Source organism: Hippocampus comes, unplaced genomic scaffold (assembly GCF_001891065.2).
Source record: "Hippocampus comes isolate QL1 unplaced genomic scaffold, H_comes_QL1_v1.1 scaffold213, whole genome shotgun sequence".
NCBI lineage: Eukaryota > Metazoa > Chordata > Actinopteri > Syngnathiformes > Syngnathidae > Hippocampus > Hippocampus comes.
In genome coordinates, this window is record NW_017806232.1 from 47,164 (window position 1) to 73,115 (window position 25,952).

The 25,952-nt window shown below is 46.3% G+C and overlaps 5 protein-coding genes and 1 non-coding gene across 7 annotated transcripts in view; 1 reads left to right on the plus strand and 5 right to left on the minus strand.

Moving 5' to 3' along the window:
• camk2b2 (calcium/calmodulin-dependent protein kinase (CaM kinase) II beta 2) overlaps nucleotides 1-11,447 on the minus strand; it is a 14,084-nt gene extending 2,637 nt beyond the window's left edge. For both annotated transcript variants that reach the window (XM_019856450.1, XM_019856449.1), the window contains exons 1-15: nucleotides 11,195-11,447; nucleotides 9,913-10,007; nucleotides 9,315-9,374; nucleotides 8,697-8,751; nucleotides 8,313-8,378; nucleotides 6,420-6,492; nucleotides 5,501-5,603; nucleotides 5,349-5,432; nucleotides 5,178-5,272; nucleotides 4,987-5,109; nucleotides 4,755-4,838; nucleotides 4,630-4,672; nucleotides 4,023-4,094; nucleotides 3,226-3,260; nucleotides 981-997 (exon numbers count right to left, since the gene is read on the minus strand). In XM_019856450.1, coding sequence (XP_019712009.1) covers nucleotides 981-997; nucleotides 3,226-3,260; nucleotides 4,023-4,094; nucleotides 4,630-4,672; nucleotides 4,755-4,838; nucleotides 4,987-5,109; nucleotides 5,178-5,272; nucleotides 5,349-5,432; nucleotides 5,501-5,603; nucleotides 6,420-6,492; nucleotides 8,313-8,378; nucleotides 8,697-8,751; nucleotides 9,315-9,374; nucleotides 9,913-10,007; nucleotides 11,195-11,259 — 1,070 coding nt within the window. In that variant the 5' untranslated portion in view covers nucleotides 11,260-11,447. The remainder of the gene's footprint in view (nucleotides 1-980; nucleotides 998-3,225; nucleotides 3,261-4,022; nucleotides 4,095-4,629; nucleotides 4,673-4,754; nucleotides 4,839-4,986; nucleotides 5,110-5,177; nucleotides 5,273-5,348; nucleotides 5,433-5,500; nucleotides 5,604-6,419; nucleotides 6,493-8,312; nucleotides 8,379-8,696; nucleotides 8,752-9,314; nucleotides 9,375-9,912; nucleotides 10,008-11,194) is intronic.
• A 214-nt stretch (nucleotides 11,448-11,661) lies between these two features.
• trnak-cuu (transfer RNA lysine (anticodon CUU)) lies at nucleotides 11,662-11,734 on the minus strand. The gene has a single exon. It is a non-coding gene; the product is annotated as a tRNA-Lys (tRNA).
• Nucleotides 11,735-11,946: 212 nt separating this feature from the next.
• Nucleotides 11,947-15,355, minus strand: nudcd3 (NudC domain containing 3). Its single transcript, XM_019856452.1, has 6 exons — nucleotides 14,975-15,355; nucleotides 14,400-14,647; nucleotides 13,865-14,000; nucleotides 13,638-13,781; nucleotides 13,343-13,531; nucleotides 11,947-12,319 (listed from the first exon to the last, which is right to left on the minus strand). The coding sequence occupies exons 1-6, from the start codon at nucleotides 15,170-15,172 to the stop codon at nucleotides 12,209-12,211; spliced, it is 1,026 nt and encodes a 341-aa protein (XP_019712011.1). The 5' UTR covers nucleotides 15,173-15,355; the 3' UTR covers nucleotides 11,947-12,208.
• Nucleotides 15,356-15,704: 349 nt separating this feature from the next.
• Nucleotides 15,705-17,243, plus strand: mrps24 (mitochondrial ribosomal protein S24). Its single transcript, XM_019856448.1, has 4 exons — nucleotides 15,705-15,823; nucleotides 16,226-16,291; nucleotides 16,383-16,494; nucleotides 16,820-17,243. The coding sequence occupies exons 1-4, from the start codon at nucleotides 15,782-15,784 to the stop codon at nucleotides 17,101-17,103; spliced, it is 504 nt and encodes a 167-aa protein (XP_019712007.1). The 5' UTR covers nucleotides 15,705-15,781; the 3' UTR covers nucleotides 17,104-17,243.
• Nucleotides 17,244-17,606: 363 nt separating this feature from the next.
• gnsb (glucosamine (N-acetyl)-6-sulfatase (Sanfilippo disease IIID), b) lies at nucleotides 17,607-23,400 on the minus strand. The gene is made up of 13 exons (XM_019856447.1): nucleotides 23,110-23,400; nucleotides 22,349-22,408; nucleotides 22,078-22,281; nucleotides 21,670-21,735; nucleotides 21,489-21,587; nucleotides 21,247-21,414; nucleotides 21,108-21,190; nucleotides 20,414-20,532; nucleotides 20,189-20,292; nucleotides 19,877-19,978; nucleotides 19,700-19,810; nucleotides 18,967-19,077; nucleotides 17,607-18,396 (listed from the first exon to the last, which is right to left on the minus strand). The coding sequence occupies exons 1-13, from the start codon at nucleotides 23,245-23,247 to the stop codon at nucleotides 18,244-18,246; spliced, it is 1,518 nt and encodes a 505-aa protein (XP_019712006.1). The 5' UTR covers nucleotides 23,248-23,400; the 3' UTR covers nucleotides 17,607-18,243.
• Nucleotides 23,401-24,123: 723 nt separating this feature from the next.
• Nucleotides 24,124-25,346, minus strand: ved (ventrally expressed dharma/bozozok antagonist; the record flags this gene model as incomplete). The annotated part of the gene is made up of 2 exons (XM_019856374.1): nucleotides 24,124-24,639; nucleotides 25,068-25,346. Coding segments are annotated over 2 exons (636 nt in total), but the record flags the coding sequence as incomplete, so codon positions are not given.
• Between the last annotated feature and the right edge of the window lie 606 nt (nucleotides 25,347-25,952).

A 25,952-nucleotide genomic window follows, 5' to 3' on the forward strand; every position in this document is an offset into this window, starting at 1 on the left:
GTCAATTCAAGATTCATTCATACAGTGTCGCCTTGAGAAAAATGTTCAGAATGTGTTTTGTAATGAGGAAAACAGCACTCGAGTTTTTCATGAGGAAAAAAAACAACTAAATGACATATGGGTAATTACTTGAATGATTATATCATTTTTGCATTTTTGATGCGTACAAGACAAAAATGTCATGTCTTTGATGTAGCGGTTAGCATGGCACCTCTCACCTTTCACATCTTCATCCTCGATTGTTGTGTTACTGCTGTCTGACGATTCCTGCAAGCAACACACACGTTAACGAGGACAAGAACGCCCCCCAAACACACCCACACACGAGTGCACAACGACAAAGTCTCCCCAAATCACGACACAGCGGGCAAGCGAGCGAGGAAGGCAGGGCAGAGATCCTGAAAAAAAGTCCTCGCAGACACACAAAAAAAAAGTGGCAAGCGGCGACTACGACATAGCGGGAAAATGCAGTACCTTGATCCCATCTACCGGATTATGGATTACGGTAGTCTGAGGCTCCTGAAGGAACGATGACCAGGAACAAGATAAGGATGAAAAGGGGAAGAAGAGGAAGAAGATGAGGATGAGCAGTGGAGTGTTGTGATGAATTGGAAAGAGGGAGAAATTTGTGAAAGATTAATTTGGATGAGGAAGAAGCATTGATTAGTCATGCTAATGCTAATGAGCACAAGGTGACTGTATAGTGACTCGTCACATGAGCGAACTGCCGCTCAAATGTTCAAATCAATGATTGACACAAAAGATGGGATGTGTAGGAACCATTTGCAACACCCCCCCAAAAAAACTCAAGGGCAGTGTCCCCCAAAAACACACGCATGCATGCATACAAACACACACACACAAACACACACACACAGTCTCCTTATCTCTCTTCTGCCACACACTCTCACACACGCACAGGGCGTACCAGTGCAGCAGATGTAACCGAGTTGGTGACTTTGTTTGTGTTGTTGTTGTTCCTGCTGCTGCTGTTGCTCTGCAGGAAACACAAAAAAGTGGCAAAGGGCTTTTTCGACTAACTCGCAGCCATGACTGGTCCCGTTCGGTCCCGCCCACTAACTTCCTCACATCAACCCCAGCCATGGTAACGCGGCAGCAGCATCAGGGGTGACACAACAACACGCTGAACACGCGGCACGCAAAAACCACAACTCATGCCGAGCATGCAATGTCGCTTGTGGAACAATTTGGAACGCTGTGGCTCACGGGAAAAAAAAAAAAAAACAGGACAGTCTGTGGTTCGTCTACGGTTTAAATGAAAAATGTTTTGTGTAGATGACAAAGTTGTAAAAAAAAAAAAAATCAAAACAAAAATAAACCCGTCTGCCAGGCCACTAGTGAACGATGTCACACAAACAGTGAATTAAAGTCATGTGACACTGAAGTCTGTCTGACACCAGAGAGCAGCCATCTTGTGTTGCCGCTGATTCCTGCAAACCTTTTTTTCCCGCCTTGCTATCAGCGCGTGTTTCACGCTAGGATTCCTCTCCAGAGTACCGAGAGTCTCTCAAAGACGGTTCAGAGTTTTGTCCCGACGGGCGAAATCAAGGTATTCAAGTTACGCAGGCTTCGCGAGTGGCAATGTAAAATGGCTGCCAGTGGCAAGCACAAAGCAGTGTTAGTCCATTCATATATTGCCGTGCCTTTTGTTAAAAATCAGGAAAACGACAAAAGAGAGGTGTAATCTGCACGCCGGGCCACAAATTGGTCACTTAAAAAAAAATAATAATAATAATGAATAACACATGCTTCATTAGTATATTATATACTGTATGTGAGTTGAAGTCATGTCACATACTGTATGGAAGTCATGTGACTTTCAAACAGAGTCCAGCGAAGCAGGACATTCCCGTGTGTGCGCGCGTGCGTGCATATGTACTGATGACGTAACGTTAGATTAATCATCTGGAGGCAAATAATCTGAGATTAGCACCACTCTCCAAAGGTTGGGTGATGTTGGGGGAATGACATGGGGTGGGGGCGGTGTTTTGGGCTATGATGAGGGGATGAAGTCAAAGCGGGACGGAAGAGAAGAAGAAGAAGATGAAGGTTAATGAAAGGGAGGCGCAGAATTCCCAACTGGGCGGGGAAAAGTGTGTCACCTTAATACAGCACGCTAAAAATAAACTACCTTCAAATTCGAGATGCAACCATGTCATCGTTTGTGTGGCAAAAAGTGTGAGTCTCAGATCATGTTTTCATCACCGTGTGTGTGTATGTATGTATGTGTGTCCCTCAGAATGTGGGTGTCAAATTGAGTGTGCAAAAATGTATGTAAAAGTGTGACGGTCAAAGTATTTGTGCTTCTAAAAATCATGTGTCAAAATGCGTGTGTGTGTGTGTGTGTGTGTGTGTGTATATAAGTATGTCAAAAAGTGTGCATGCCAAAGTGTCTGTCATTTTGAGGGGAACTTTCAGTGCCATAAAATCAAATTTCAGAATTAAAAGGGAGAAATACCCCACCCCCAAAAAATATATATAATTTTTTTTTTATATGCTTTAGTTTTCATGACAAAACAGCAATAACATTTTGCGGCACTGAATAACGGAAATGAAAATAGCCCTTCAACTCCTTTGCATTGAAGACAACGCTCGTGCAATGACAACCGACCACAACAAAAACAACAACAACAGAACTTTTCACACCAACACACACACACACACAGGCCGGGGATAAATGCGTCATCGTCATGAAAAGCAAATTTTTATTGTCCTTGCCGATTTGTACCGCTGACGCTCGCAACATGGTTCGTTCATCACTTCCTGCTAGGCACCAATCAAAAACAAAAAATAATAATAAATCAATAACAGTGACGAGCAAATACTACTTCTGCAAAGCTTTTTGGTTGAAGTGAAATGAAACAAATCCCAGAGATGGAACAAAGCTCAACTTGCTTGGATTGGGGTTTTTTTTCTCTCCAAATCTAAATGGTAAAACTGCATTTAACATTTTAAATTGTAATTTTCAGATTTTTTTTTTAATATATTTTTTTAGGCCATAGCCCCCAGCCCTGACACAAAAGCACACACACAACTCCAAGCTAATCTAATCTAAACTAATCAAGTCTGCTTTCACGGAGGACGCCAGGGATGGGAGAGTTCAGTTCAAACGACTCGTCGCCGATCAAATTCATTGCTGATCATTTGATCACCGACGAGTCGTCGATGACGCGCTGCGCCTGCAGAAGACGTGTGACGTCCTACCTTGGCGTCGGCCTTCTTGTTGAGGAGGCTCTTGGCTGCTGCGGACAGGCAAAAAGACACACCCTCAGCTGGGAGCGTGCACATGGTGCAACCTGCTCACACCCTACTCGCTCGGCACACACCGAGTGTCCATCTCTGCGCATCGGTGGCGCTCTTTAAAAATAAAAAAAGAAAAAGAAAGAAAAAAAAAGAAAAAAGAAATCCCTCCCCCCTGATCTCCTCCCTCACATGAAAGTGGCACACAAGCACGCACATGAAAGATCCTGGCGTCACATGACGCGAGATCAGCGCCAGGATCAGCAGGAAGTCATTTGCCATATAATCCCAAATAGTGCCGCTGGCGCACTTTACACTCAAAATAAAGATGACAGCGGTCGCCCTCGTCAGCATTAGGCACCGCATAACGGCAAGATTTTGGATACATAAGGGTGTGTGTGTTTGGCGGTTGTCACACCTGGATGCCCAAGAAGTTTGAATAACTTTTACAAAAGTTTACAAAACAGAGTTTGTCTGTAAAAATAACAGACTATTTTTTGGTGTTTGTTCACAAGAGCTTGTGCAAAGAGAGTTCTTTTTAAAACACTTTTGTTGCCACAAAAATAGATTTTGATGACAAAGACGGCATGCGAGTTTCTTTAAAACTTGTAACATTCGTCATACGGTTGAAGTGAAGACGAAGGCCGCTTACCTTGGCGAGCGCGGCGGTCATGAAAGGTGGCGGCACAGAAAGAAAGGAGGAGACAAAGGTTAGACGAGGGAGGCCAAGAGCAAGATGGCCACGCAGGCGCCGTCCGGACCTTGTTCTACGATGCCGGCGCCACTTGCTGGCAGGTTGCTAACCGACGCCGGAGCCGTGGTCTGACGGCCAACTGGAAGCACATGAAAAGGTCCAGAACCGGAGCATTATGCATCTCATTAATTTGTTAACTGACTTTTCGTCATAAAATGCACAAGTCCTTTTTTTTTCGTGACTTTATTTCATCTAATAATTGGTTCATTGATTTTCTGTAAATACAACAATCAAAAAGTCATTACAATTTAATGGATCAAATGAGTGGTTGTTTTTTTAATAGTATCATCATATATAAATAATTGTAAAAAATTTCAGTGTGTTTCATGAATTATGGGAATGTCAAAGAACAAAAATGTTCAGTCAAATGGGTGAGTATGCATCGCTCTGATGACGCAATTTATAATTTTTATATTATAAAAAGCGGGCCACTTTGAAAATGAATTCTGTCTCCCTCTGGTGGATAAATGGGAGAGGTACAACAACACGCCAGCTTTTGATCGATTCAAATCAATTTAAATCATGTACAATTAAAACACAAATCAACCACAAAATATATTCAGAGTAAATAATAGATATTCACTGTACGTATGAATATAAATCTGAGGTCTCACCCGAGAAGTTCCTGGAGACAAGCATGGTGGTCAAGATGGCGCCCTGCCCACGTGGAGGAAGAGGAAGTTGAGAAGGTTGCACGCTTACGAGGTTGCAAGATTAGCGCTGCGTGCTGATCGGTCACCTTCAGCTTCCTCCTGGCGTTGAACTTCTTCAAGCATTCCACCGTCTCCTGCCGGTGCATCATGGACGCCACCGTGGACCGTTGCTGTTGACACATCGCCAAGAACCACACCAACCACATCGTCAGAAAGTCACTAACCACTAACTAGCAACTAGTAGCAGTCGGTCCCAGGAATGGAACTTCATTACGGTCACTGCACGCGTGTACATGCGTGTGTGGGCAGCATACGTACGCAGACCCACGGGTGCTTGAGGGCCTCCTGGGCAGTGATCCTCTTGGCCGGATTGATGGTCAACATCTGGTTGATCAGATTTTTGGCTTCGGGCGTCACCGTGTCCCATTCCGGAGACGGGAACTACGCACACGCACGAGTGTTAGAAGGGCGAGGATGAGGAGGTCACGGGGGTCACAATGAAGGCTCACATCATAGGCTCCTGCTTTGATCTGCTGGTAGAGTTTGTGCTGGTCTTCGTCCCAGAAAGGAGGGTAACCCACCAGGAGGATGTACAGGATCACGCCTATGCAAGCACACGAACACGTCAAGCAGCACGAATGAACCACTCCCGGTCGTGTCGCTGTGAACGTGGCTCTCACCACACGCCCAGATGTCCACCGGTTTCCCGTACGCTTCCTTCCTCAGGACCTCCGGAGACAAATAACCAGGCGTCCCCGCAAAGCCTAAACACAAAAAAAAAAAAATGTCACAACGCCAATCACAGAACGGCAAATGGACAGGTGCAACGTACCGAACCATGCCTGCTGGTCTCCTTGGACCTCGATGGCCAGGCCGAAGTCGGCAAGCTTCACAGCAGCGTTCTTACACTTGCTGGCTAGCAGAAGATTCTCGGGCTGCAACAGAAAGAAAAATACTGTACAGCAAATTAAGCTAACAGTAGCGGCTCATTCATTTTTGTTAGGATTACAAGTTGACGCTAGGAGTGCTACCTCACAACTGTACACACTACTAATGACACACCATGACAACATTCAAGTAGGACGCTCGTAGAATAGCTCTGTATTGCTGAGCTTTATGATAGAAGCTAATTAGCGTCGCTCGTAAACAAGAAGCTGAATTTTAATAAAAGCTTTAATGAAAGCTTCCTATGAAAGGACATATGAGGGAGACTAAACTGGATACTGTCCATTCATCTTGCTCCAGTTTGGCAAGAACACACATTTTTAAAGACACTTTACAGCACATGAAGCTAATGCTAGTGGCCGATTAGCTAATGCTAGCGTTAAGACAGTTAGCTCGCAAACCAATCGCAAAATCTTCAATGGTGCCCAAGTTTTGTAACAACTCTCAAGCTAATGCTAACAGCTTCTTAAGGACTCAGGACTTCGGCAGCTAATTAGCTTCTCAGAATATAAAGAGACACAAAAGCTTCCTTAGAATTTTGCGTCACGTTATACGTTCACATCATTAATACGTGTACGATGTTATCAACAGGCGACCGATATTAAAACTATTGTGTTGGTTTCATACCCCTCTAAACTGAGCTTGTTCACGCAATAAATTCAACTCGTAGGTCAAGGAGCCACAATGAAACTCGTGCATGGCCATGCCAAAATGCCGAGTTGCGCACGCGGACGACAACCAGGCCCTCACTCACCTGTCAAGTCTGTCTGTCTACTAATCACATGACTTGTCAAGTGACAACTCACCTTGAGGTCTCGGTGGACCACACCCATCTGATGGCAGTGAAGCACCGCCTCCAGGATCTGCTGGATGCAATGGCTGCATGCAGACAGCAGGGGGGGGGCAGAGGGTTAGTCATAGTCACTCGCGGGGCGCGTCCAGCCGTGTGTGTGTGTGTGTGTGTGTGTGTGTGTGTGTGTGTGTGTGTGTGTGTGTTTGTTTTGTTTGCCACTGTGTTGTTTTGTGCAGCATGTTTAAGTGTATGTATGCGTGTTGTGTTTGCTTAGTGTTTGTGTTGGTTAGCCCCCCCCCCCACCCCCGTCATTCACATGCTCTCGTTCTCTTTCTGGTGGCAAGCAGGTCCAAAAGTGAAGAAGGGCGACGACGTACAAACACACACATATACGTCAATGTACACATGAGTGACGTCAACACACCTTGAGGTCCCTGTGCACTATGTCATGTTGGTGTGTGTGTGACACGCTGTCTAGAATCTGATGGATACAATCACTGTAGAGACAAGACCGCATGGTGAGGGGGGGGGGGGACCACATTCACATTGGCACACTCCATACTAATAATCCACTGATTGATTTCTGCACTGTGATAAAAGTCAATATCGATGCCGCTTAACATGAACCAATAACAACCGTAGTCTACAGCAAACAGTAATAAGAGATGCGACCTTTGCAGGGTTTGTATTATCTGAGCCCTAAAAATCATATCTGAATGTAAAAAAAAAATTCAGCAGAACTGAATAGCACAGATGGGATAACGAGAGGAAGGTGTCAGTGAGAAACACGCGTGCGAACGAACACAAATGAGCACACGCAGTAAATTTATGCACAGGCGCTGGGAAGAACGCAAGAAACGAGGGACGAAAATGCATCGGAAGCATTTTTGGGACACTTACTGAACATTTTGGAATTTTTTTTTTCCCCCCACCTGCTAATCCGCCATGAATATAGTGGTCAATTCATTAGGTACACCTGCACACTGGCTAACAATACCCTAATTATTAGGAGCAGCCCTCACTGTATTGCAATACACCACAATAATGGCAAACATATTGTTAAATAAAGACCTTTGAAAATTATTATTATTATTTTATTGTAAGATAATTGGATTTTTCTTATGGTGTACCCAAAGATGGGAAGTTGATTCCTCGCAAATTGTCACAACTCATTGCAGGATTTAGGCCCTATCGCTACCAGAAAGCAGACCTTATGAAAGTCCATTTAGCTTTACGCCATGAACAGGCTAGACAATCGCATCAGCATCATGGTATTGGCAGCAGCGGATATTCTAACACTAACGGTGGTGCAACACATGTAGACAAAATATGGTGGCGCTAGAATGCATTTATTTTAAAGTTGTTTTGAGTTAAAAGCTTGGTCATGGAACAAATATAACTACGTGTATCTCAAAGGCAACACTGTCGGCAGTTTTCGAAAGATTTATGAATTCAAGCGAATGACCACGACGCCCCCTGTTGGAACAGGGTGCTCAAACAGCCAGAGGGTTAACATCTTGCCGTAATTCGCCTTATGCTTACTGGCCTGCTCCAACAGCTGTCAATCATCCTGGCGCAGATGCGTTTTCAGCCTCGCGGCATCTTTTTTTTTTTTTTTTGCCTCCACCTCCTCTTCTTCCTTCCTGGCTGGCTCGCCAACGCAAAAGCAGTCGAATTGATTTACGCGCACCTCCTGTGGGCATCCGTCTCAATGTCTGGACGACGGAGAAAGTCCTCCAACCGCCGCTGTCATCATCATCATCATCATCATTTTCAATAGTGTCGCAGAGCAAGTTGCCAAAAGAAATTTACAGGAAAACTGCAGAGGCACCCCCGCAAATGTGTGTGCGTGTGCGCGTGTATGTGAAAGGGGGGAGGGGGGGTGCTGTTGGTGGTGGGGGTATACCTGGCGTCTGCTTCACTGTAGTACTCCCTTGCCACGATGTCCTCAAAGAGCTCACCCCCTGTCACCCTGACAACGCACACACCGAGACGGTTACATCTGCACCACCCACACGCGTGCCCGCACGCACGCGCACACACACACACACGCACACACACAGTGGAGGGGGATGTCCTACTGAGGGGGAAACCCCGAGCGCACCGCTGAATGGGGCCGTGTTGCCATGGCGACTGACTCCGGCGATGCGGGGGAGTTTATGCTAAAGCGGCAAAGGAGGGATGGAGCGGGTGTAGGGGTGGGAGGGGGGGTGTTATGTAATTGAGGGGGGGGGTGATAAGCAGCGATGCAGACTAACAAATATGGGGCGGAAGAAGAGGAGGAACTCACAGATCAAAAAGGAGGTAGTGGAAGCCCTCCTCCGAGATGCTGTCATGGAGACGCACTGCCGCAGCAGCGCACGCACACGCAGACACACACACACACACACACGCAGACACACACACACACACACACACACACACACCAACATTGAGCGCTAAAACGCGACTTTACATTGGAGTGCAGTACTCAAATCAGTTTGAATGTCATTACACAAGTCACCACACACACACAAACACAAACCAATTAACATACATAAAGAGACACACACGATATCACACACATATACACATAAACACAAACAAGCAGACACTCAAAGACATAGACGCACAAACACACGCACACAACAGTCGCACTCACGGTATAACACGGATGTACAAAAAAAAAAACATGAACACACATGCACGGTAACTCACAAATGCACAGTGAAACACACAAATGGTAAGACAAACAGTAATACACAAACACACACACACACACACACAAACACAGGTACACAACAAAACAGACACTAACAAATACACAAGGACATAAACAGACACACAAAACAAACAAACACGCACACAAACAAACACACACACTGGCACGTGATACGTTGTCGCAATTGCGAATAATGAAACTTCTGACCAATGTTGGAGTGTTTGAGCAGCCGGCAGATGCGAGCCTCCCGCTCCAACTTCTGGTGATCTACGCTCACAAACGACAACAACAACAACAACAAAGATAACAACACGAATCAACAAGAATGTCGAGGTCATTTCGTCACCATTTTATGACATCACATCAGGTCCACCGGGTAAGAAACGAGCAGAAGAGAGGAAAGGAAGGAAAGAAAGGAGACAAGGAAAAGACAACAAAGGACACAAGGAAGAAGGAAACAAGGAGAGAAAAGGAAAGAAAAGAAGAGGCAAGGAACGAATGTAAAAAGGACACACGATAAGAGGAAAGTAAGCACGTCGATGTGAATACCGAAAGGAACAGTCGAGTGTGGTGGACATTTGATTGACAGCAGTGCTGAGACATCAAGACTCCTGACCTTTCAACCCAACAACAACACCAAGTTTCTGTGTGAGCATATAAAACCTGAACCTTGGCTTGAAAACCAAATTTAAGCCTAACCCTTGTTTGAAGCCTAAATTCTGCTCAAACCAAAACACGGCTCGAAACTCCAACTTGAAATACTAACGCTGGTTTGAAACCCAACCTCAGGGGGCTTTAGTCTCACCTCTGGCTGACAGTTTCTTGGTGTTGATGATCTTGGCGGCATATTCTTGCCCCGAGCACACTTTGACGCAGCGGCGCACCACTGAAAAGGCTCCCCTGGCGAAGCAAACGGGACAAGAAGACGGCTTAGCTGGCTCAGCATTTCAAGTCAAGTCAAGTACAACTTTATTGTCAAATGCGCTGTATGTGCAACATACAGCACAGATGAAATTTCTTGCTTCTCAACCAGACAACAAGACAACAAAATGGCCGCCCGGGGCTTCCATGTATGGTGATTGAGGAGCCATTCACGCATTCCCAACTAAACGATACATTGAGGAGTTTTATATAGTAGACAGTAAAGTTGACGCTTGGGTTGAAACGATTCATTGAATTCTCCCCAATCACGCTCACATTCTTGGAAGGTAAAACAAGCTTTTTTTTTTAAAAAAATCGTATCCAATAAGTAACGTCATTCGATGCTCTCAAAGCGACGTTACGCAATAAGAGCCTCTCAGCGGTCCTTGAACGCATCACGACAGTCACAATGAGTGGGCTTCACTCCCCCTGGGGTCACTTGGGGCGAGCAACAACTTTATTACCACAAACATGAAAGCACAATGAAAATGCACTCGAAAACATCTAAAAATCCTCCATGTGAAACCCAAACGCTGATTTGAAGCCTTTCTTTGAAACCCTAACACTGACTTAAAACCCTCTTTTGAAATCCTACGTCAGGTTTGAATCGCAAACTTGAAACCACGATGACATCATCATTGCGAGCCCTAAAGTGGTCAAGTTTGCCAGCTGACTGTCGTTTATCATTTGCTAAACATTCTCGGTGGGGCTATAGCTTAGTCAGAAATTCGTGTAGCTCCAGTTACGGCCCTCTAGCATTTTATTCGATATTCTAAAATATATTTACAAATTACTTTCTCACACACCCGACGTATCAGCCACCCTTTAGCCCCGGGAGACAAAAAAATCCTGGAGCTGTCCCTGAGTCGAGATAGTACACTCATTAGAGTAAATACACAATACAGCCCGCCGCACACACACAAAGATGGACACGCTAATCACAAAAGACACATTTACACCCGCGCGCGCGCTGACGAGGGGGAGAGTGGGACAGTCACACGTGTTCCCGTGAGGTCCCACACATGCCCACGCACAACCTGGCGTTCACTTTTTCCAGGCCAAAGTGCGTGCGCACGTGCGCGTCATTGGAAAAAAAAAGTCCCGACATATTACATCTATACAGCAAGTGTGCCAAAAAAAAAAAAGACAAAAGCGCGTGCACGTACTTGCCCAGCTCCTCGTACAACTGGTACTCGTCGGTGAAGCGCGTGCACGTGGTGGTGGTGGCCATGGTGGGATGTTCAGCTGGTGTCTCCGGTTCCGAGTGAAGTCAGCGAGCGGCGTGTCGCAGCGGACTAGAGAGGACTTGGAGAGCAAGACTCCGCCCACTGGCGTTTTCCTTGAAACGCGTGCGCGTTTACGCATGCACGCCCGCCCGCGCGCACGCTGGGGGTTTTGTCAGGCTTTCCCCCCGCACGGCTTCTCTAGGGAAGACAGCACACGCGCGCGCGCGCGCGCGCGCACACACACACACGTCGTTATTTCTTTTTAAATGACGCTAAAGTGTTTATTTAAGATAAATGTGGACAGTTCTTAGATTTAGCAGCTAGCATGATAGATAATTATTTTCGTTCAGACTTAACCGACGGGTATTGGCCCGCAGGATTACAGCATGCGCGGAGCAAAAACATCTCGCCCAACGTGGGGCTCGAACCCACGACCCTGAGATTAAGAGTCTCATGCTCTACCGACTGAGCTAGCCGGGCTTGATATAGGCTGTATCATAAGGGTCTTAGTTATCTGTTTTGTACACAGCGCTGAAGGAAAAAAATGGAGGTAAATGAAACTTGAAATTACTCATTTTTCTTGAAATTTAAAACAGTGAGACGGTGCTAACTCCCTGGGCTGCTGAAATTGATAACCAAGATTTTAAGCAACCTTATATGGAATTTATCAATGAGGACAATGGACACAAGTGTGAAGTTTGTATTTTATTTCATTTCAGAAATAACTTTGTCCATCAGGGTACCAGGCACAGTGTTTGGGTACCGAAACGGACAGAGATAAACAGTGCAGTCTTTTGATTGGTACTTCTTTTTTCATCCGCAAGGAAAAAGAAAGACATCCTCCGTTTTGTTGAAAGTGTCACCTTTGTACTTTTGCTTGGATTGATTGACGGATCGTGATGTTACCAACAAACAGGAAATCATCCACAAGTTGCAGTGGGTGGCGCTGAAAATTCAAAACTGCACGGCGCTGGGCGGGATGTCGAACATGGACGGGTCAAACTGCTGACCCTTGAACGGCGAGCCCTCCGCCTCCCAACCCTTCTTCAGCATTTCATGCACCTTCTGCGTGGGCGCGCGCACACACACACACACACACACACACACACACACACACACACGCACACACACACACACACGCACACACACACGCGCGCGCGCAAAAACACTCCATTAAAAAAAGCAGACACGCAGTGAACAGCTATGAGGTAGTGAGGTACAATAGCGCCATCCTGTGGCGAACTGACACAAAGCACGCAGCCACTTCATTGGGTAGAGACTATCCAATAAAAGCATATTGTGAAAAAAGACTTTACAAAGAGAACAGCGAATTGGGTCATTATTAGGTGTTCCTAATGAAGTGGCAAGTAAGTGTGTGAGCCCCTTTCACGCTCTGACAAAGTTTACCCGCCGCCCCGTGTTGCTGTTCTGTGTGAATGTGCACACCGACCATCTCGTGACTCTGTGGCTTCCCCTGCAGCTTCTGGTGGTAGTCGAAGGTGAGGCGGTCAAGGACGGCGTGCTCCTCTTCATCCACGCTGGCCATGGAGCGCTCACGGTTCAGCTTGTCCACGTCGATCTCCTCCTCGCCCTCCAGGATGCACTTCCACCACACCTCTGACGACTTGTTCAGGGACAGCTGAAATAGAAGTAGTGAGAATCTGGAGCCATGAAGAGTTCTGCTGGGCAGGTGAAAAGTTGCAAGGTAAGGCATGAAGTGAATAAGGTCCAAAGTGGTCCCACACACACACACACACACGCACACACACACACACACGCACACACACACGCGCGCGCGCAAAAACACTCCATTAAAAAAAGCAGACACGCAGTGAACAGCTATGAGGTAGTGAGGTACAATAGCGCCATCCTGTGGCGAACTGACACAAAGCACGCAGCCACTTCATTGGGTAGAGACTATCCAATAAAAGCATATTGTGAAAAAAGACTTTACAAAGAGAACAGCGAATTGGGTCATTATTAGGTGTTCCTAATGAAGTGGCAAGTAAGTGTGTGAGCCCCTTTCACGCTCTGACAAAGTTTACCCGCCGCCCCGTGTTGCTGTTCTGTGTGAATGTGCACACCGACCATCTCGTGACTCTGTGGCTTCCCCTGCAGCTTCTGGTGGTAGTCGAAGGTGAGGCGGTCAAGGACGGCGTGCTCCTCTTCATCCACGCTGGCCATGGAGCGCTCACGGTTCAGCTTGTCCACGTCGATCTCCTCCTCGCCCTCCAGGATGCACTTCCACCACACCTCTGACGACTTGTTCAGGGACAGCTGAAATAGAAGTAGTGAGAATCTGGAGCCATGAAGAGTTCTGCTGGGCAGGTGAAAAGTTGCAAGGTAAGGCATGAAGTGAATAAGGTCCAAAGTGGTCCGTTACCACAACGCATTTTCCCGGTTCGAGGCTCCAAAGGGAATTCTCCGTGTTGATCTTGTGCGAGAATTTGCCCTCCACCAGCGTCTGCTCTTCAGGGCCCACGCGCACGCAAACCCGCATGCCGCCGCTGTGCAGGCTCACACTCACCTGAGTAGGCGCATGTACACACGTGTCATCGCCGCTGTTTCCACCGCCACTGCTGCCGCCACTGCCACCGCTGCCGCGCTCACCTGCTTGCCTTTGACCACCTCCTTGGGCACAAAGACTCGCACTTCCACGTCGTTGTAGTCCTGAGACCACTGGTACTTATCCCGCACAGCGCCGTTGTAGCTGTCTGAGTCCAACGCTGATGGATTTTGGCTTGGCCTGAAATAAAAAACACCCAAATGTCAGATCCATGCTGCATTCAGGGACACTGGAAACATCAAAAGACCTACGAAAGTCACACAATCCAGTTGAGTTGATCAACATGTTGCATTCAGGGGCGCTGGGAAATGTGGCATCTCCAACTATAGTCACACAATTCAGTCACAAAATATGCTGTGTTCAGGGATACAGGGAAATATCACAACTGCAAATAAAGGCGCACAATCACCAACAGATGCTATCTTAAATGATGTGAGGAAAAGGCACAACTCCACCTCAAGGCATCCTGCGAACCAACACATGGTGCATTCAGGGACATTGGGAAACATAACAACTCCAACTAAAGTTGTGCAATCGCACTCCTATCTTCTCTCTATTCAACTTTGATTAAAAACTGACTTTGCTGGGTGGGATGCTGCAGCTTCCTGGTCGCCTTGGACCATGGCGCCGTCACTGCCATCAGCCTGAGGTTTGGCAGAGGGTTCAGACTCTGCAACGGCATCCGAGGACGGCGAAGCGCTTGCCGCCTGCGTGGCCTCCGACGTGACCTCCAGCTCCTGGACCGCCGCGGGAACTGCCGCCATCTCGTCCTGTTGCTTCTGAAGCTCGCGGATCTCCTTGGAATACTTCTCAAACATCTTGAACGTCTGCGCAGGCGAAGAGTTTTAACGACAAAATGTCACAGAAAAAAAACAACTGACCAAAGTAAATTGCAATTACAAGCAATTTTTTTATCGTTTCCAAAGTAACAACCTTTGTTTGACTCATAATACTGGATAGGTTCGCTTTATCAAGAAAGTTAGTATGAACGTATTTACAGTATTCAAATATCACCAGAAATGTTGATTAAATGTAATAGTTTTGTGACAACATGGAAAACGGAATCATCGGAGTCGAATAGAGAACAAATCTAAAGAAATTTATAACAACTTGAATGCATTATAAAGCTTTTATTGGGTCGAAATTAGGCGCACCTGTAGGACCATCTTCTCGGCGACACCTGGCGGGAAGCCCATCTTGTCGCCGGGACCGGTGAGGAGTCGATAAAAGTCAGTCTTGCGGTACAAAAAGCCAAAGTAGACTTGCAGAAAGTCCTGAATGTTTCCGACGTGCTGCAGAATGCCAAGCAGCGCGTTGTCATACATTTCCGTCATCTCGAGCGGCGACGACATGGCTATGCTTTCCGCGTTGCTCCTTCAAAGATGCTCCAAAGTGGCTTATCAAGCCGTTAGCGTGTATAAAAAAACAGAAGCGGACTTTCAGAAGAAAACGATCAATGTTTACGCCAAATACGTTGCATTTCTTTGGTGTCTGTGGTGGTTGCTTCCAGAACAAAGCCACGCATCCGGTTAGACACCTTCAAAGTAAGTTGACTTGCCGTTGAGTGTAAAAGGAAAAAAAACTCCAAACTGACACTACAAATAAATTAAAACACATATCTAAATATACATACGGCGATTGTATGTTTAACATGTGAATAGCACTTGTTTATTCATCTTTAAAAATATATAAAATACTTTATTTTGTAGACATCTGGTTGTTTCATGTATAGTTATCTTTTCACGGCCGGGAACAAGAGAAACGACAGATAGTTCCGCATCAACTGCTACCTTTAATTACAATATTCTAAATCATAAATCAAATATATTAGTTCTTTTGTTCTATTAAATTACTACATTATTTTTTTTCAATTGTGATTTGAATGCTTTACTGTCACGGGGGACCGCAATAAGGACGTAGTGAATGTAAATTATGTTTGTGTCGTAAACGGTGAAAGCAAGATGGCGGCGCCCTTGAGCACCACAGGATGCTGGAGGTTCCTAGTGAGTAAAGCGAGTTAAACGCATTTCGGCTAACATATATTTAGGGTTGTTGTATGGAAACAACCTGTAGCAAACTAACGTGAAGGCGGAAGTTTGGTACTGGGAGCTGTGGTGCAATTAGTCTCATCTCGAATTAGTTCGTAGTGCTAGCTGTCACTGGCAATATAGAAATACAATCACAAAGAACGTTTTTAAAATATAACAACTGAAATCAATTCACGAAATGCTTCTTTTTATTACCTTTCTAGTCACGTTCATAACTAGATACATCCAGAATGTTACCAGTGCAATTAAATGAGGGATTTTCTTTTATTGGTGTGGGATCTTCCAAAAGGGAAATATTGCAGGAATCTTGCAACACTGCTCAGCTGCTCATAATGAAACGATTTGTTTTGTGTGCAGGCTGCAGTGAGCAGGTCAAGTCCGCCCGGAAGCAGAGCTCTTCACGTCACTGCAGTTTGCTGTAAGGTAAGTACAGCTATGACGTCACGCCCACTTTTATCCACGTCCAAGCAACACTATGAACGTTAAAAGTATTTGTTGTTGTTTTACTGGGCAGAACCGAGCCGCTCGCATCCGAGTGGGGAAAGGCGACCGTCCTCTGACCTATGAAGAGGCCCTGAAACCTCACCACATCGGCCACCACAAAGGATGGCTGTCACAGCACACCAGTGAGTCTTGAACCAAGACCTCTGCCAAGGTCACTGTTCATTCCGGGAAGCTGTAAATCGAAAGAACCTGAACCCAAAATCCAACTGTCAACATTCCTAACTGTCATACGAGTGTCAAAAGACATCAACGGGAATTGGTGGAGCACTTGTTATACAAGTTGGGGTAAAAAAAAAAAAAAAAAAATCCCCCCTCAACTTTATATGTGTAAACCTTGAAGTGTTATTTTTCCCCATAATATCACAACTTTATCATACATTTTTGTCCTGTTATACCATGTATGGTTTTACGTTTTTCAAATTTGGACATTGTCTGCGACCCTGCCAGGTAACCTAAAAGGCGAGCAGGGCGCGGCGGAACGCGCCATTGAGGACACCTTCATCCGCCGTTTTATGTTCGGCACTTTTCACGGCTGCCTCGCCAACGAGCTGGTGATCAAGCGGAGCGGCAACGTGCTGACAGTGTGCGCCCTCATGCTGCAAAAGATGCCGCCGCACAAGTTCTACTTCCTGATTGGATACACAGAGTCGCTGCTGTCTCACTTCTACAAATGTCCCGTCAAGCTTGACGTGCAGACGCTGCAGGAGAAGCAAGTGTATAAATATCTGTGACGGCCAATTCGTCTTCAACTTCCCAGTTTCCTGTCACGGCAGCCCAGTTCCTTTTCTCCGTTTTTTTAAAAAAGGTCGACAAGGGACACTCACGAGGTTGTTTCCGTTGGCCTACTTGAAAAATAAAGGGAGAAAAAAAATGAAGTTGCTCACTTGCTGATTGTAACCATCAGTATTTCTGTCTTTTCCCCTTTTCATGTAATCAAATTGAACATATTTGACATGCCGTTCTCCATCTTTTCTTCCAACTGACTTCGTAACCACCTATCACAACACGAATTTGCTTGAGGCACTCAGTTCCAATGTGAGGTTCTGTACTTACATGAAATCTGCTTACTTTAGTCAGGCTGAAGCTAAAATATGTTTCCGGTTAAGCGCCAACATTCCATTTCCTAATCTTCCATTTCCTGCATTCCTGATTGATTGCCGAAAGTTTACTTTAGCCCAACAGAAAATGATGGTCCCCCCACGCCCAAAAAAATAAAAAATAAACAAAAGATGAGAAAGCTACAATCGATTTATTTTCATTTTTCACAGTGCAAACTTTCACAGTGATGCCAGCAGGCAGTGCAAACAGTTGCAATACATAACAGCAAAACTATTTAAAATGAGACCGTTTCATCTCTTTGTAAATATTTCATTGAAAGTATGATTTAAAAAAAAAAAAAAGCAACAGTGGCATGGAGATGACAAAATCATTTGGAAAAGGAACATTTCATTGCAGTCGACATGCTAAATTAGCTGGCCTAGCATGAAGATGGAATTCAAGTGATTTTGAGAGGTCACCTTCACAAGTTGGACTTCTCATTTGAAAAAAAAGGCACAGAGTAATCAATGAAAAGGGAACTAAAGAATTCTCGTTTCGTACGACAACCGTTCACAGAGTTGTGAGTGTTGTACAGACCCCCCCGCGCACATTCGTTATTTGTTTTTGGCAGATTTTCCATCTTGTGACTAAACAGGAAGTGGAGCGCAGGTTTAGTGAAACACTGGAAGTCGGCCTTCGTGGCCGGTGCTAATCAAAATGGCAGCTTTGGTTTCGATGCTTTTCAGGTGGAAAAAAAAGAAGAGGCGTCTCACCGACGTGTTCACCGCCAAGTCCAAGCATGACAAGACGGCTTGCTTGGCTGCGAGTGGCCTTCACGTGGACAAGGCGCGGCATCCGGCGCCCTGGCAAGACTGCAGCTTGATGAGCCGCTGGTTCATGGTCTGAAGCACGGCCGGGTCCACCTTCTTCACAATGTTCTCCAGCTGGTGGGGGTCCGAGCCCAGGTTGTACACCTCCACAAATGACTAGGCGGGAGGGGGCAGAAAAAAAAAAAGGTTGCGACACGCTTAGATCACTTCCTGCTTGTGGAGATTTTGTCAACTTTCAGCTAATGAAGAATACATGAGGGGTGCAACAAATATCACCTTAATAGCAACCTGGTGTCAAGGAACTACATTGGAGTGATTTCAGGAGTTTCATCTTAACAAAAGTAGTATTTTGCTCCAATTTTGTGGCATCCTGATGCAACGGAACTATGTTGACGTGCACTGAAGAGTCACATTTAGACAAAAGGTGTGGTTCTCCGCCATTTTGTGGCATCTTGGTGCCAAGGAACTATGCTGAAGTGCACTTCAGTTCCACAAAAGTAGCAGTGTGCCACTTCTTGTGGCAGGTGTGGGCAATTCTAACCCTTTCTAGGGGTTGTGGCCGAGGAACTCCACAGTCAGCTATTTGCTGTCAGACATGGGACACACAATTTGATGTGTACACGCTAATTCTGATGCTCATCTGCCAAGTAGTGCGAAAGCACATTTTTTGGGTAATTGGTGTGAGAAGAGGGATCCATGTGAGGAACTTGCATTTCTGCGCATTACCTCATTGTCTGCGAACTCGCAGTATTGCATGTTGTCGTGTCCATCCAGCGTCCGGACGCAGGCATACGTGTTGTTCAAAGAGTCCTCACACACGCAGTCAGGGAAACATTCCTGACCAACGACAAGCACAACAATCAAGCAAGGAAATTCAAACATATCAAATGGCAAATTCAAGTAAATATTGTACATATCCATCCATCCATCCATCCATCCATTTTCTAATCCGCTTATCCTCATGAGGGTCGCGGGGGGTGCTAGAGCCTATCCCAGCTGTCATCGGGCAGTAGGCGGGGGGGACACCCTGAACTGGGTGTCAGCCAATCGCAAGCCACACATAGACAAACAACCATCTGCACTCACAATCGCACCTTGGGACAATTTAGATTGCTCCAATAGTCTGCCACGCATGTTTTTGGATTGTGGGAGGAAACCGGAGTACCCGGAGAAAACACAAACAGGCACGGGGAGAACATGCACACACAGGAAGGCCGGAGCTGGAATCGAACCCTGCACCACTGCACTGTGAAACCGATGTGCTAACCAGTTGACCACCGTGCTGCCCACATTGTAACATATAAAACACAAAATGATCAACCAAATCGTATAATTGAATCCTGGCAAGACTCTGCTAGCTTAATGCTAACACATAATGCGAAGCACCACAGACAGGCTAAAAGAAATTAGCGTCGATCTTAAAGTAACCTTACACCCACAAGCACATCAGTCTACTCACAGCCAGGCCAGGGCCCTTCTTGGGGCAGCTGGGGTCTCCGCTGGACAGCCCCTCGCCCGTGTGCTCCACCAGGAAGTAAGGGCGCGCAGAGCCGTTGCGCAACGCCGGTGCCTGACGCATAACAAAAAAGATGTGAGCTCACGTTGACGCTTAAGGAGGGCGACATCATCAGCGAACCATCAGAGGCAGAAAGGACTGTCCGTCCGCATTGGCGGCCGACACGTTGATGCCGGCGATGTCCAGAATGGTCGGCGCGAGGTCAATGTTCAGCACGGGAGCCTGAAGAACAACAACAAAATGAAATTGAACATCTTTGACGCGATCAACCGTGGAGCTTTGTTCTTTCCATTTTCAATGGGCTATCGGGAAAGAAAAAAAAAACAACAAAAGAACCAATCATTTTTTTCATTGTTTGTTTTTCCCGATTGCCAATCCAAAGTGGAAAAAACGATCGGTTGACACCGAGAACGTTTGCGCTTCTTTTATCACCTTCACCGTGGTGTTGGCTTTCACGCCGGGGCCGCGCACCAGCAGCGGCGTGCGGATGTCAAACTCGTACAACTGACGCTTGTCGATTGGCAGAGAGAACTGACCTGCCGGCAAAACAAAAACAAAACACCGCCGCCACCACATTGGGAACCCGCTGGTGTGTTCAGGGACTGCACTGAGCAAAGTCCACAAATTAGTCGGTGCGTGCGTGTGAGTTGCGCTGACCTGTGTGGTAGCCGTTGTCTGACGTGAAGAGCACGTACGTGTTGTTGAGCTCCTTCAGCTCCTCCAGCTTCCTCACCAGTGTCTCCACCAGGTCGTCCACCGACAGCAGCGTTTGCCATCTGGGGGGTGGGGGGTGGGGGGGGTCGTCAATCGTCGTAATTGTCATCAGATTCATCATTGTCAACATCATGCTCGTTTTCACGTCATCACCATATTCAGGTTTCTTGATTGCCATCATCATAGTTATTGTCATCATCGTCATCATCATCCTCATCATCGTCGTAAGCGGCATAATTGTCATCATATTCCTCATTGTCATCAACGTCGTAAGCAATATAACGGTCATCCTCGTAACTGTTCTCATCATCGCCAGCATCACGGGTGTTGTCGTTATTGTCATCGTCCTTAATGTTGTCATCTCTGTCGTAATTTTCACTACATTCACCAACGTCATCATCAAATTCATCGTTTGCCATCAAGGCCATAATCCATATAATGGTCATTATTGTTGCCATTAAGCGTCATCATGCCTGTCATAATCATCATCCTCGTTCTCGTCACCAGATACATCGTCATCATCGTCGTCGTGGTAGTTGTACTCGTTACCGTCATTGCCATAATGATGGTCACCCTCATTATTGTCAAACTGGTTATCACGCAAACGGCGGCGGTGGTGTTGGTGTTGCGACGTCACCTCTTTCGGTACGCATCATCCAGGAAGTCGAGCGAACTGTTGGGCATGGGGTTGACGGGCTGGCGCAGCAGCCAGTGCTTGTCCTGCAAGGCAGCAACCGAGGATAAGATGGAGTCACCGAGCCTCGGTTTCGCCTCACCTTGGCCGCCTTGTCGAAGCTTCCATCTCTGGGCGCTTTGACGTCGGCGAAGTGTCGGCGGTACTGCGGCGCGGCGGTCCAGGGCGAGTGCGGTGCGGGCGGGGCCAGCATCAGGAAGAACGGACGCTGAGGGCTTCGGTTGTCCAGGAACTGAAGAGAGCGATTGGCCTGCGGGCGGGGGAAAGCCAAGGCACGTTAGCGGAGGACCAACGAGGCGCCATCAACGCGCACGTGAGACTTACAATGAGGTCGGTGAGGTAGTCTTCTGTGTAGTTGTCGCCGTGCTTCTCCTCCACCCCGTTTCTGGACAGGGTGTAGTTGTAGTAGCGGGAGTTGCCCACCTGGACATACGCAGCATGTTGACACGTGAGCGTCAAAAGTAGCGCACGCATGTGCGTGGGTGTGTGCGCGCATGCCACTGACCAGCGCGTGCCACTGGTCCCACCCCGGCGGAACGTGGCCGACACCGCCTGCTTTTTTGTCGCCGTACTGTTGACAGACAAAACCAGCATCAAGCGTACATCGAGGAAAGGTCTCGAGATCAGAAGTTCCTTGTTCGATTCCCCGGCGTGTCTGTATTACAGTTCAACATCCACCAGAAATATCGTCCGGCTATGCTAAGTGTTAGCATCCGCTCTGGCCCCTGCGATTGTGAAGCTTCTTTGTTTGAAATCAAAATCAAGAGACAGAAAAAAAAAAAAAAAACTAAGATCAACAGGGGGGATTACAGAACGGGTGTTGAGAGGGGAAAAAAAAACAACCCCAGACTAAGCTCTTGTCTGGTCATTTTGTGGCAACGAGCGTGCGCAAGTCGGAGGACGGGATCCCCACCTGGTTGAGGTACTTGCCGGCGAAGAAGGTTTGATAGCCGCTCTTGCTGAGGAAAACGGGGAAGGCTTCCGACTCGCCTCGGCTCTGCCATGCCGCGCTAGAACAGTTCCCGGACAGCGAGTTGTTCCTGACCAGGTGATTGTGAGGGTAGCGACCGGTCAGGATGCTGCAGCGGCTCGGGCAGCACAGCGGCGTTACCGTAAACTGAGGGAGAGAGGAAGAACGAAGTCGCGGCGAATAAATCGGCGGAGCCGAGTCACGGAGTGCTCACCGAGTTGATGAAGGTGGCGCCCGCGTCTCCGATCAGTGATTTGGTCTTCTTCATTGGTGTCTGAGGGACGGGAAGTGAAAGTCAAGGAAAGGCAACACACAAACACGCACAGAAAATCCATCATGGGATTTTTTTTTTTTTTTTTTTTGCGTTGGCAAATGACATCCTCAAAATGAACGAGTGCAGTTATCGAATGAGTATGTAACCATTAAAAAAAAAAAAAAAAGACTGAGGTTATGAATTAGATGTCAAGCAGCAGGCAAGTAGAAGTGCGACTAAGTCGAACTGGACCTCGGCAAACAAGCGAAATTTCAATTTGTGTAAAAAGTGCAGACTGGAATACAGCTGAATCATTTATGGAATTCAAATCGACATCACAAAGTAGTAAAATGAAATTCCCAAATAGCAAAGTCTGTCATTTGGAAAAAAAACAAACTGTTTCACTTTGGCCATTCGGTAGGCAGTTTTTTTTTTGTCTATTTTATTTAGTAATTTCGATTGCAAGGGGTTCAAGTTCCAAACTTTTGAGAGAGCATTAACAATAAAACAACAGATGCTGATGAAGAAAGAAAGACAAAAACAAACAAAAAAAGAAAACAAAGAGTGGCATCAAGAATGAGATCAAAGGCAGCAAAAAAGACCAACTGTCAAGAAATTAACTGCCAAGTGAAATTTCGCTGGGAAAAGTGCAAACTAGACAAGCGATAGGAACAGTGAGCAAGGTAAGTGAGTGCAAAAGTCACGTGAGCGCGTACACTCACCATACCCCCCAGAATTTGATCTTGGTCGTCGGTGACGATGAGGAGGACGTTGCTGGTGAGCCCCGCGCCGAGCACGCGCCTCGCGCAGCAGGTGAGCAGGGCGGCCAGCGCGAGCACGCGCAAGAGTCCCGCGAGCATCACCGCGGCAAAAAAAAAACAAAAAACAAAACAACGATCAAACAATGGACAAAAGGGACAACGACAGTATCCAAAAAACAGCACGACAGACAACTGTCAGGGAGGAAACGTTCAAGCGCGTGCTTGCAGCGGTTTGAGGAAGTGCCTCTGGTCACGTGGGTTGCGGTCGGTGGGCGTGAAGAACACGCGGTGTGCGACGTGGACTTTCAACTAAATGTTCACACCAGTCAGCTGAATTTTTTATTTTTTACTACCAATAAACGCCACTTTTTATACCACCAGTGCCGGTGCGTAGAAATGTTGTATTTCAAAAACTAAAATAAAATATGCGTGTATATATCTATACCAAGAAGTAACGGGAAGTCGAATTTTAAGCAACTTCAATACATTTCCGGATGAAATTTCCCCCCCCCAAAAATCTGACATGAAAACCTTGAGGACTTTATGACAATTAGTTTGGTGCTGTTTGTCCATGTGTGCCTTCCCTTACAAAGATTTTAAACAATGTGTTTTGAATCCAAACATGACAGGTGTGAATGGCAATATTGATTTTACTACAATGATTTCACAAGCTGGCCACATTAATAATAATAATTAGGACCGCAGCGAGCAATCATTCAAATAGTTTTCATAATTTTGTTGATGAATTGATTGATGACTCACGATCGCCGCAGAAAGTTTTGAAACGATTTATCTTCGTCTCCTTTTCTTTTGAAATCACAAAAACCTGATATTTGAGCATGGGGGGTTGGGGGAGGGGATAGACTTTTACATCCACTCCACATGCACCCTTATATTGATTGGTGACCTGTTCATCACTTGGCTAGCTGTGATTGGGCGGCAACCGGTCACCCTAAAGCGGACAAGCACTAGAAAAAAAATGAATGATTGGATTTTATTGGAATTAAATGAGAAATACAGAATTTATCATCTCACACACACGCGCGAACTCACACACACAAACCCCCCCATTGCACACAAGCCTTCACAGAAACAACACAAAGATTCAATGAGCATACCAAGACAGAGTGGCTGTCAGTAGTATTGGGGGTATGCCGGGTAGGCTGCCATTAGAGGAGGAGGGGCGGGGGGAGGCGGCGTGGCGGCGGACAACATGGCGCCAGCCACGTTGCCATATTGGTAGATCGAGTCCAGAGGCGAGGCGTACTGGAGGTTGTGCGGTGGCTGAGCCAAGGCGGCGGCGGTGGCGCCGCCGGCGTCCTGAAGCGTCAATGGCATCGGGTGGTAGCGTGGGTACGGAGCCGGCCGGTACGCTTGCAGCTCGGGGTAGGGCGCAAAGTGCGACGCGGCGCTGGCTTGGCAGGCATGCGCCAGAGCGTCTTGCACCGTCCGCTTCAGCTTCATGCGCCGGTTTTGGAACCAGTTTCGGATCTGCGACGTCACGGAGAAGAAAGAAGAGGGGGGAAATTTGTGATTTCCAGAAAAAGTACAAAGTAAAATAAATTTCACTTCAAATTTTGACATTTTTCTTGAAAGATTCGCAACGTTTTGTGGAAAAAAGGGGAAGGTTATCATTTTGCAAAAATAAGTCCTGATGTTATTAAAATAGAGTCTGAATTTGAGTAATTTTGCCAAGTCTAAAATCGGAATTATTGTGGGAATGTGTTTTGATGCCACCAGATGGCAGCAAAGCACGGACAGCATCCTTGTAGCAGGCACACAAACATCAGTCCATGTTCCATCAACTCAAGTATTTGATAGTTCAAATCTTGGCCTCCTTCAGGTAAGGCTCATCGCTAGCATAAATTCGCAAACTGGGCTAACTAACACGCTAGTAAGCAGAGATGCTAGCTAGCGACCTGTTTGTCGGACAAGTTGAGTTTGCGGCAGAGCTGCGCCTTGTCCTGCGTGCCTAGGTAGGCGTTCCTCTTGAAAGCTCGCTCCAGGCTTCCGATCTGCTCCACCGTGAAGGCCGTGCGCGGCCTCCTCCCCGACGGCGGGGTCAGCGGCGAGGCGCACGCGGTGGCGGCGTCATCGGCGGGGCCCAGCGGCGAGAGGGAACGCTCGCTCTCATAGCCTGACGTCTCCTCCTCCGCCTCCGAAGCTGCCGGCACAACAAAAACAATTTTCAGTTTTTGTCAACAATCACATTTGTTCATATTGGAATGATTTGCTCATATCAGTTACAGTGTTCATTAAGTTTATACAATAATTTAATTACATAATTTGATGTTCAAAGTCCAGTATTGTGTTATTCATTTCTATATTCTTAATTTTTTCTCCATGTACTTGACATCATTCATTATTTCCTAAAAAAAAAAAAAAAAGTTTTTGTCAACAATCACATTTGTTCATATTGGAATGATTTGCTCATATCAGTTACAGTGTTCATTAAGTTTATACAATAATTTAATTACATAATTTGATGTTCAAAGTCCAGTATTGTGTTATTCATTTCTATATTCTTAATTTTTTCTCCATGTACTTGACATCATTCTGTATTTCTAATTATAAAATGATTATTAAAGATCTGATGTTGAAGTCCAACAATACGTGATTTTACCAAGCTTTTTTTTTCCTTCTAAAAAGATTTAACATTTTAATCATTTGTTAAAATAATTGCTGGTACATGCTAACAATATTCCACTTGTTTTCTGAAATAACAACCTCTGTCATATTTTGTGTGTGTGTGTGTGTGTGTGTGTGTGTGTGTGTGTGTGTGTTTGTGTACAAGTGTATGTATG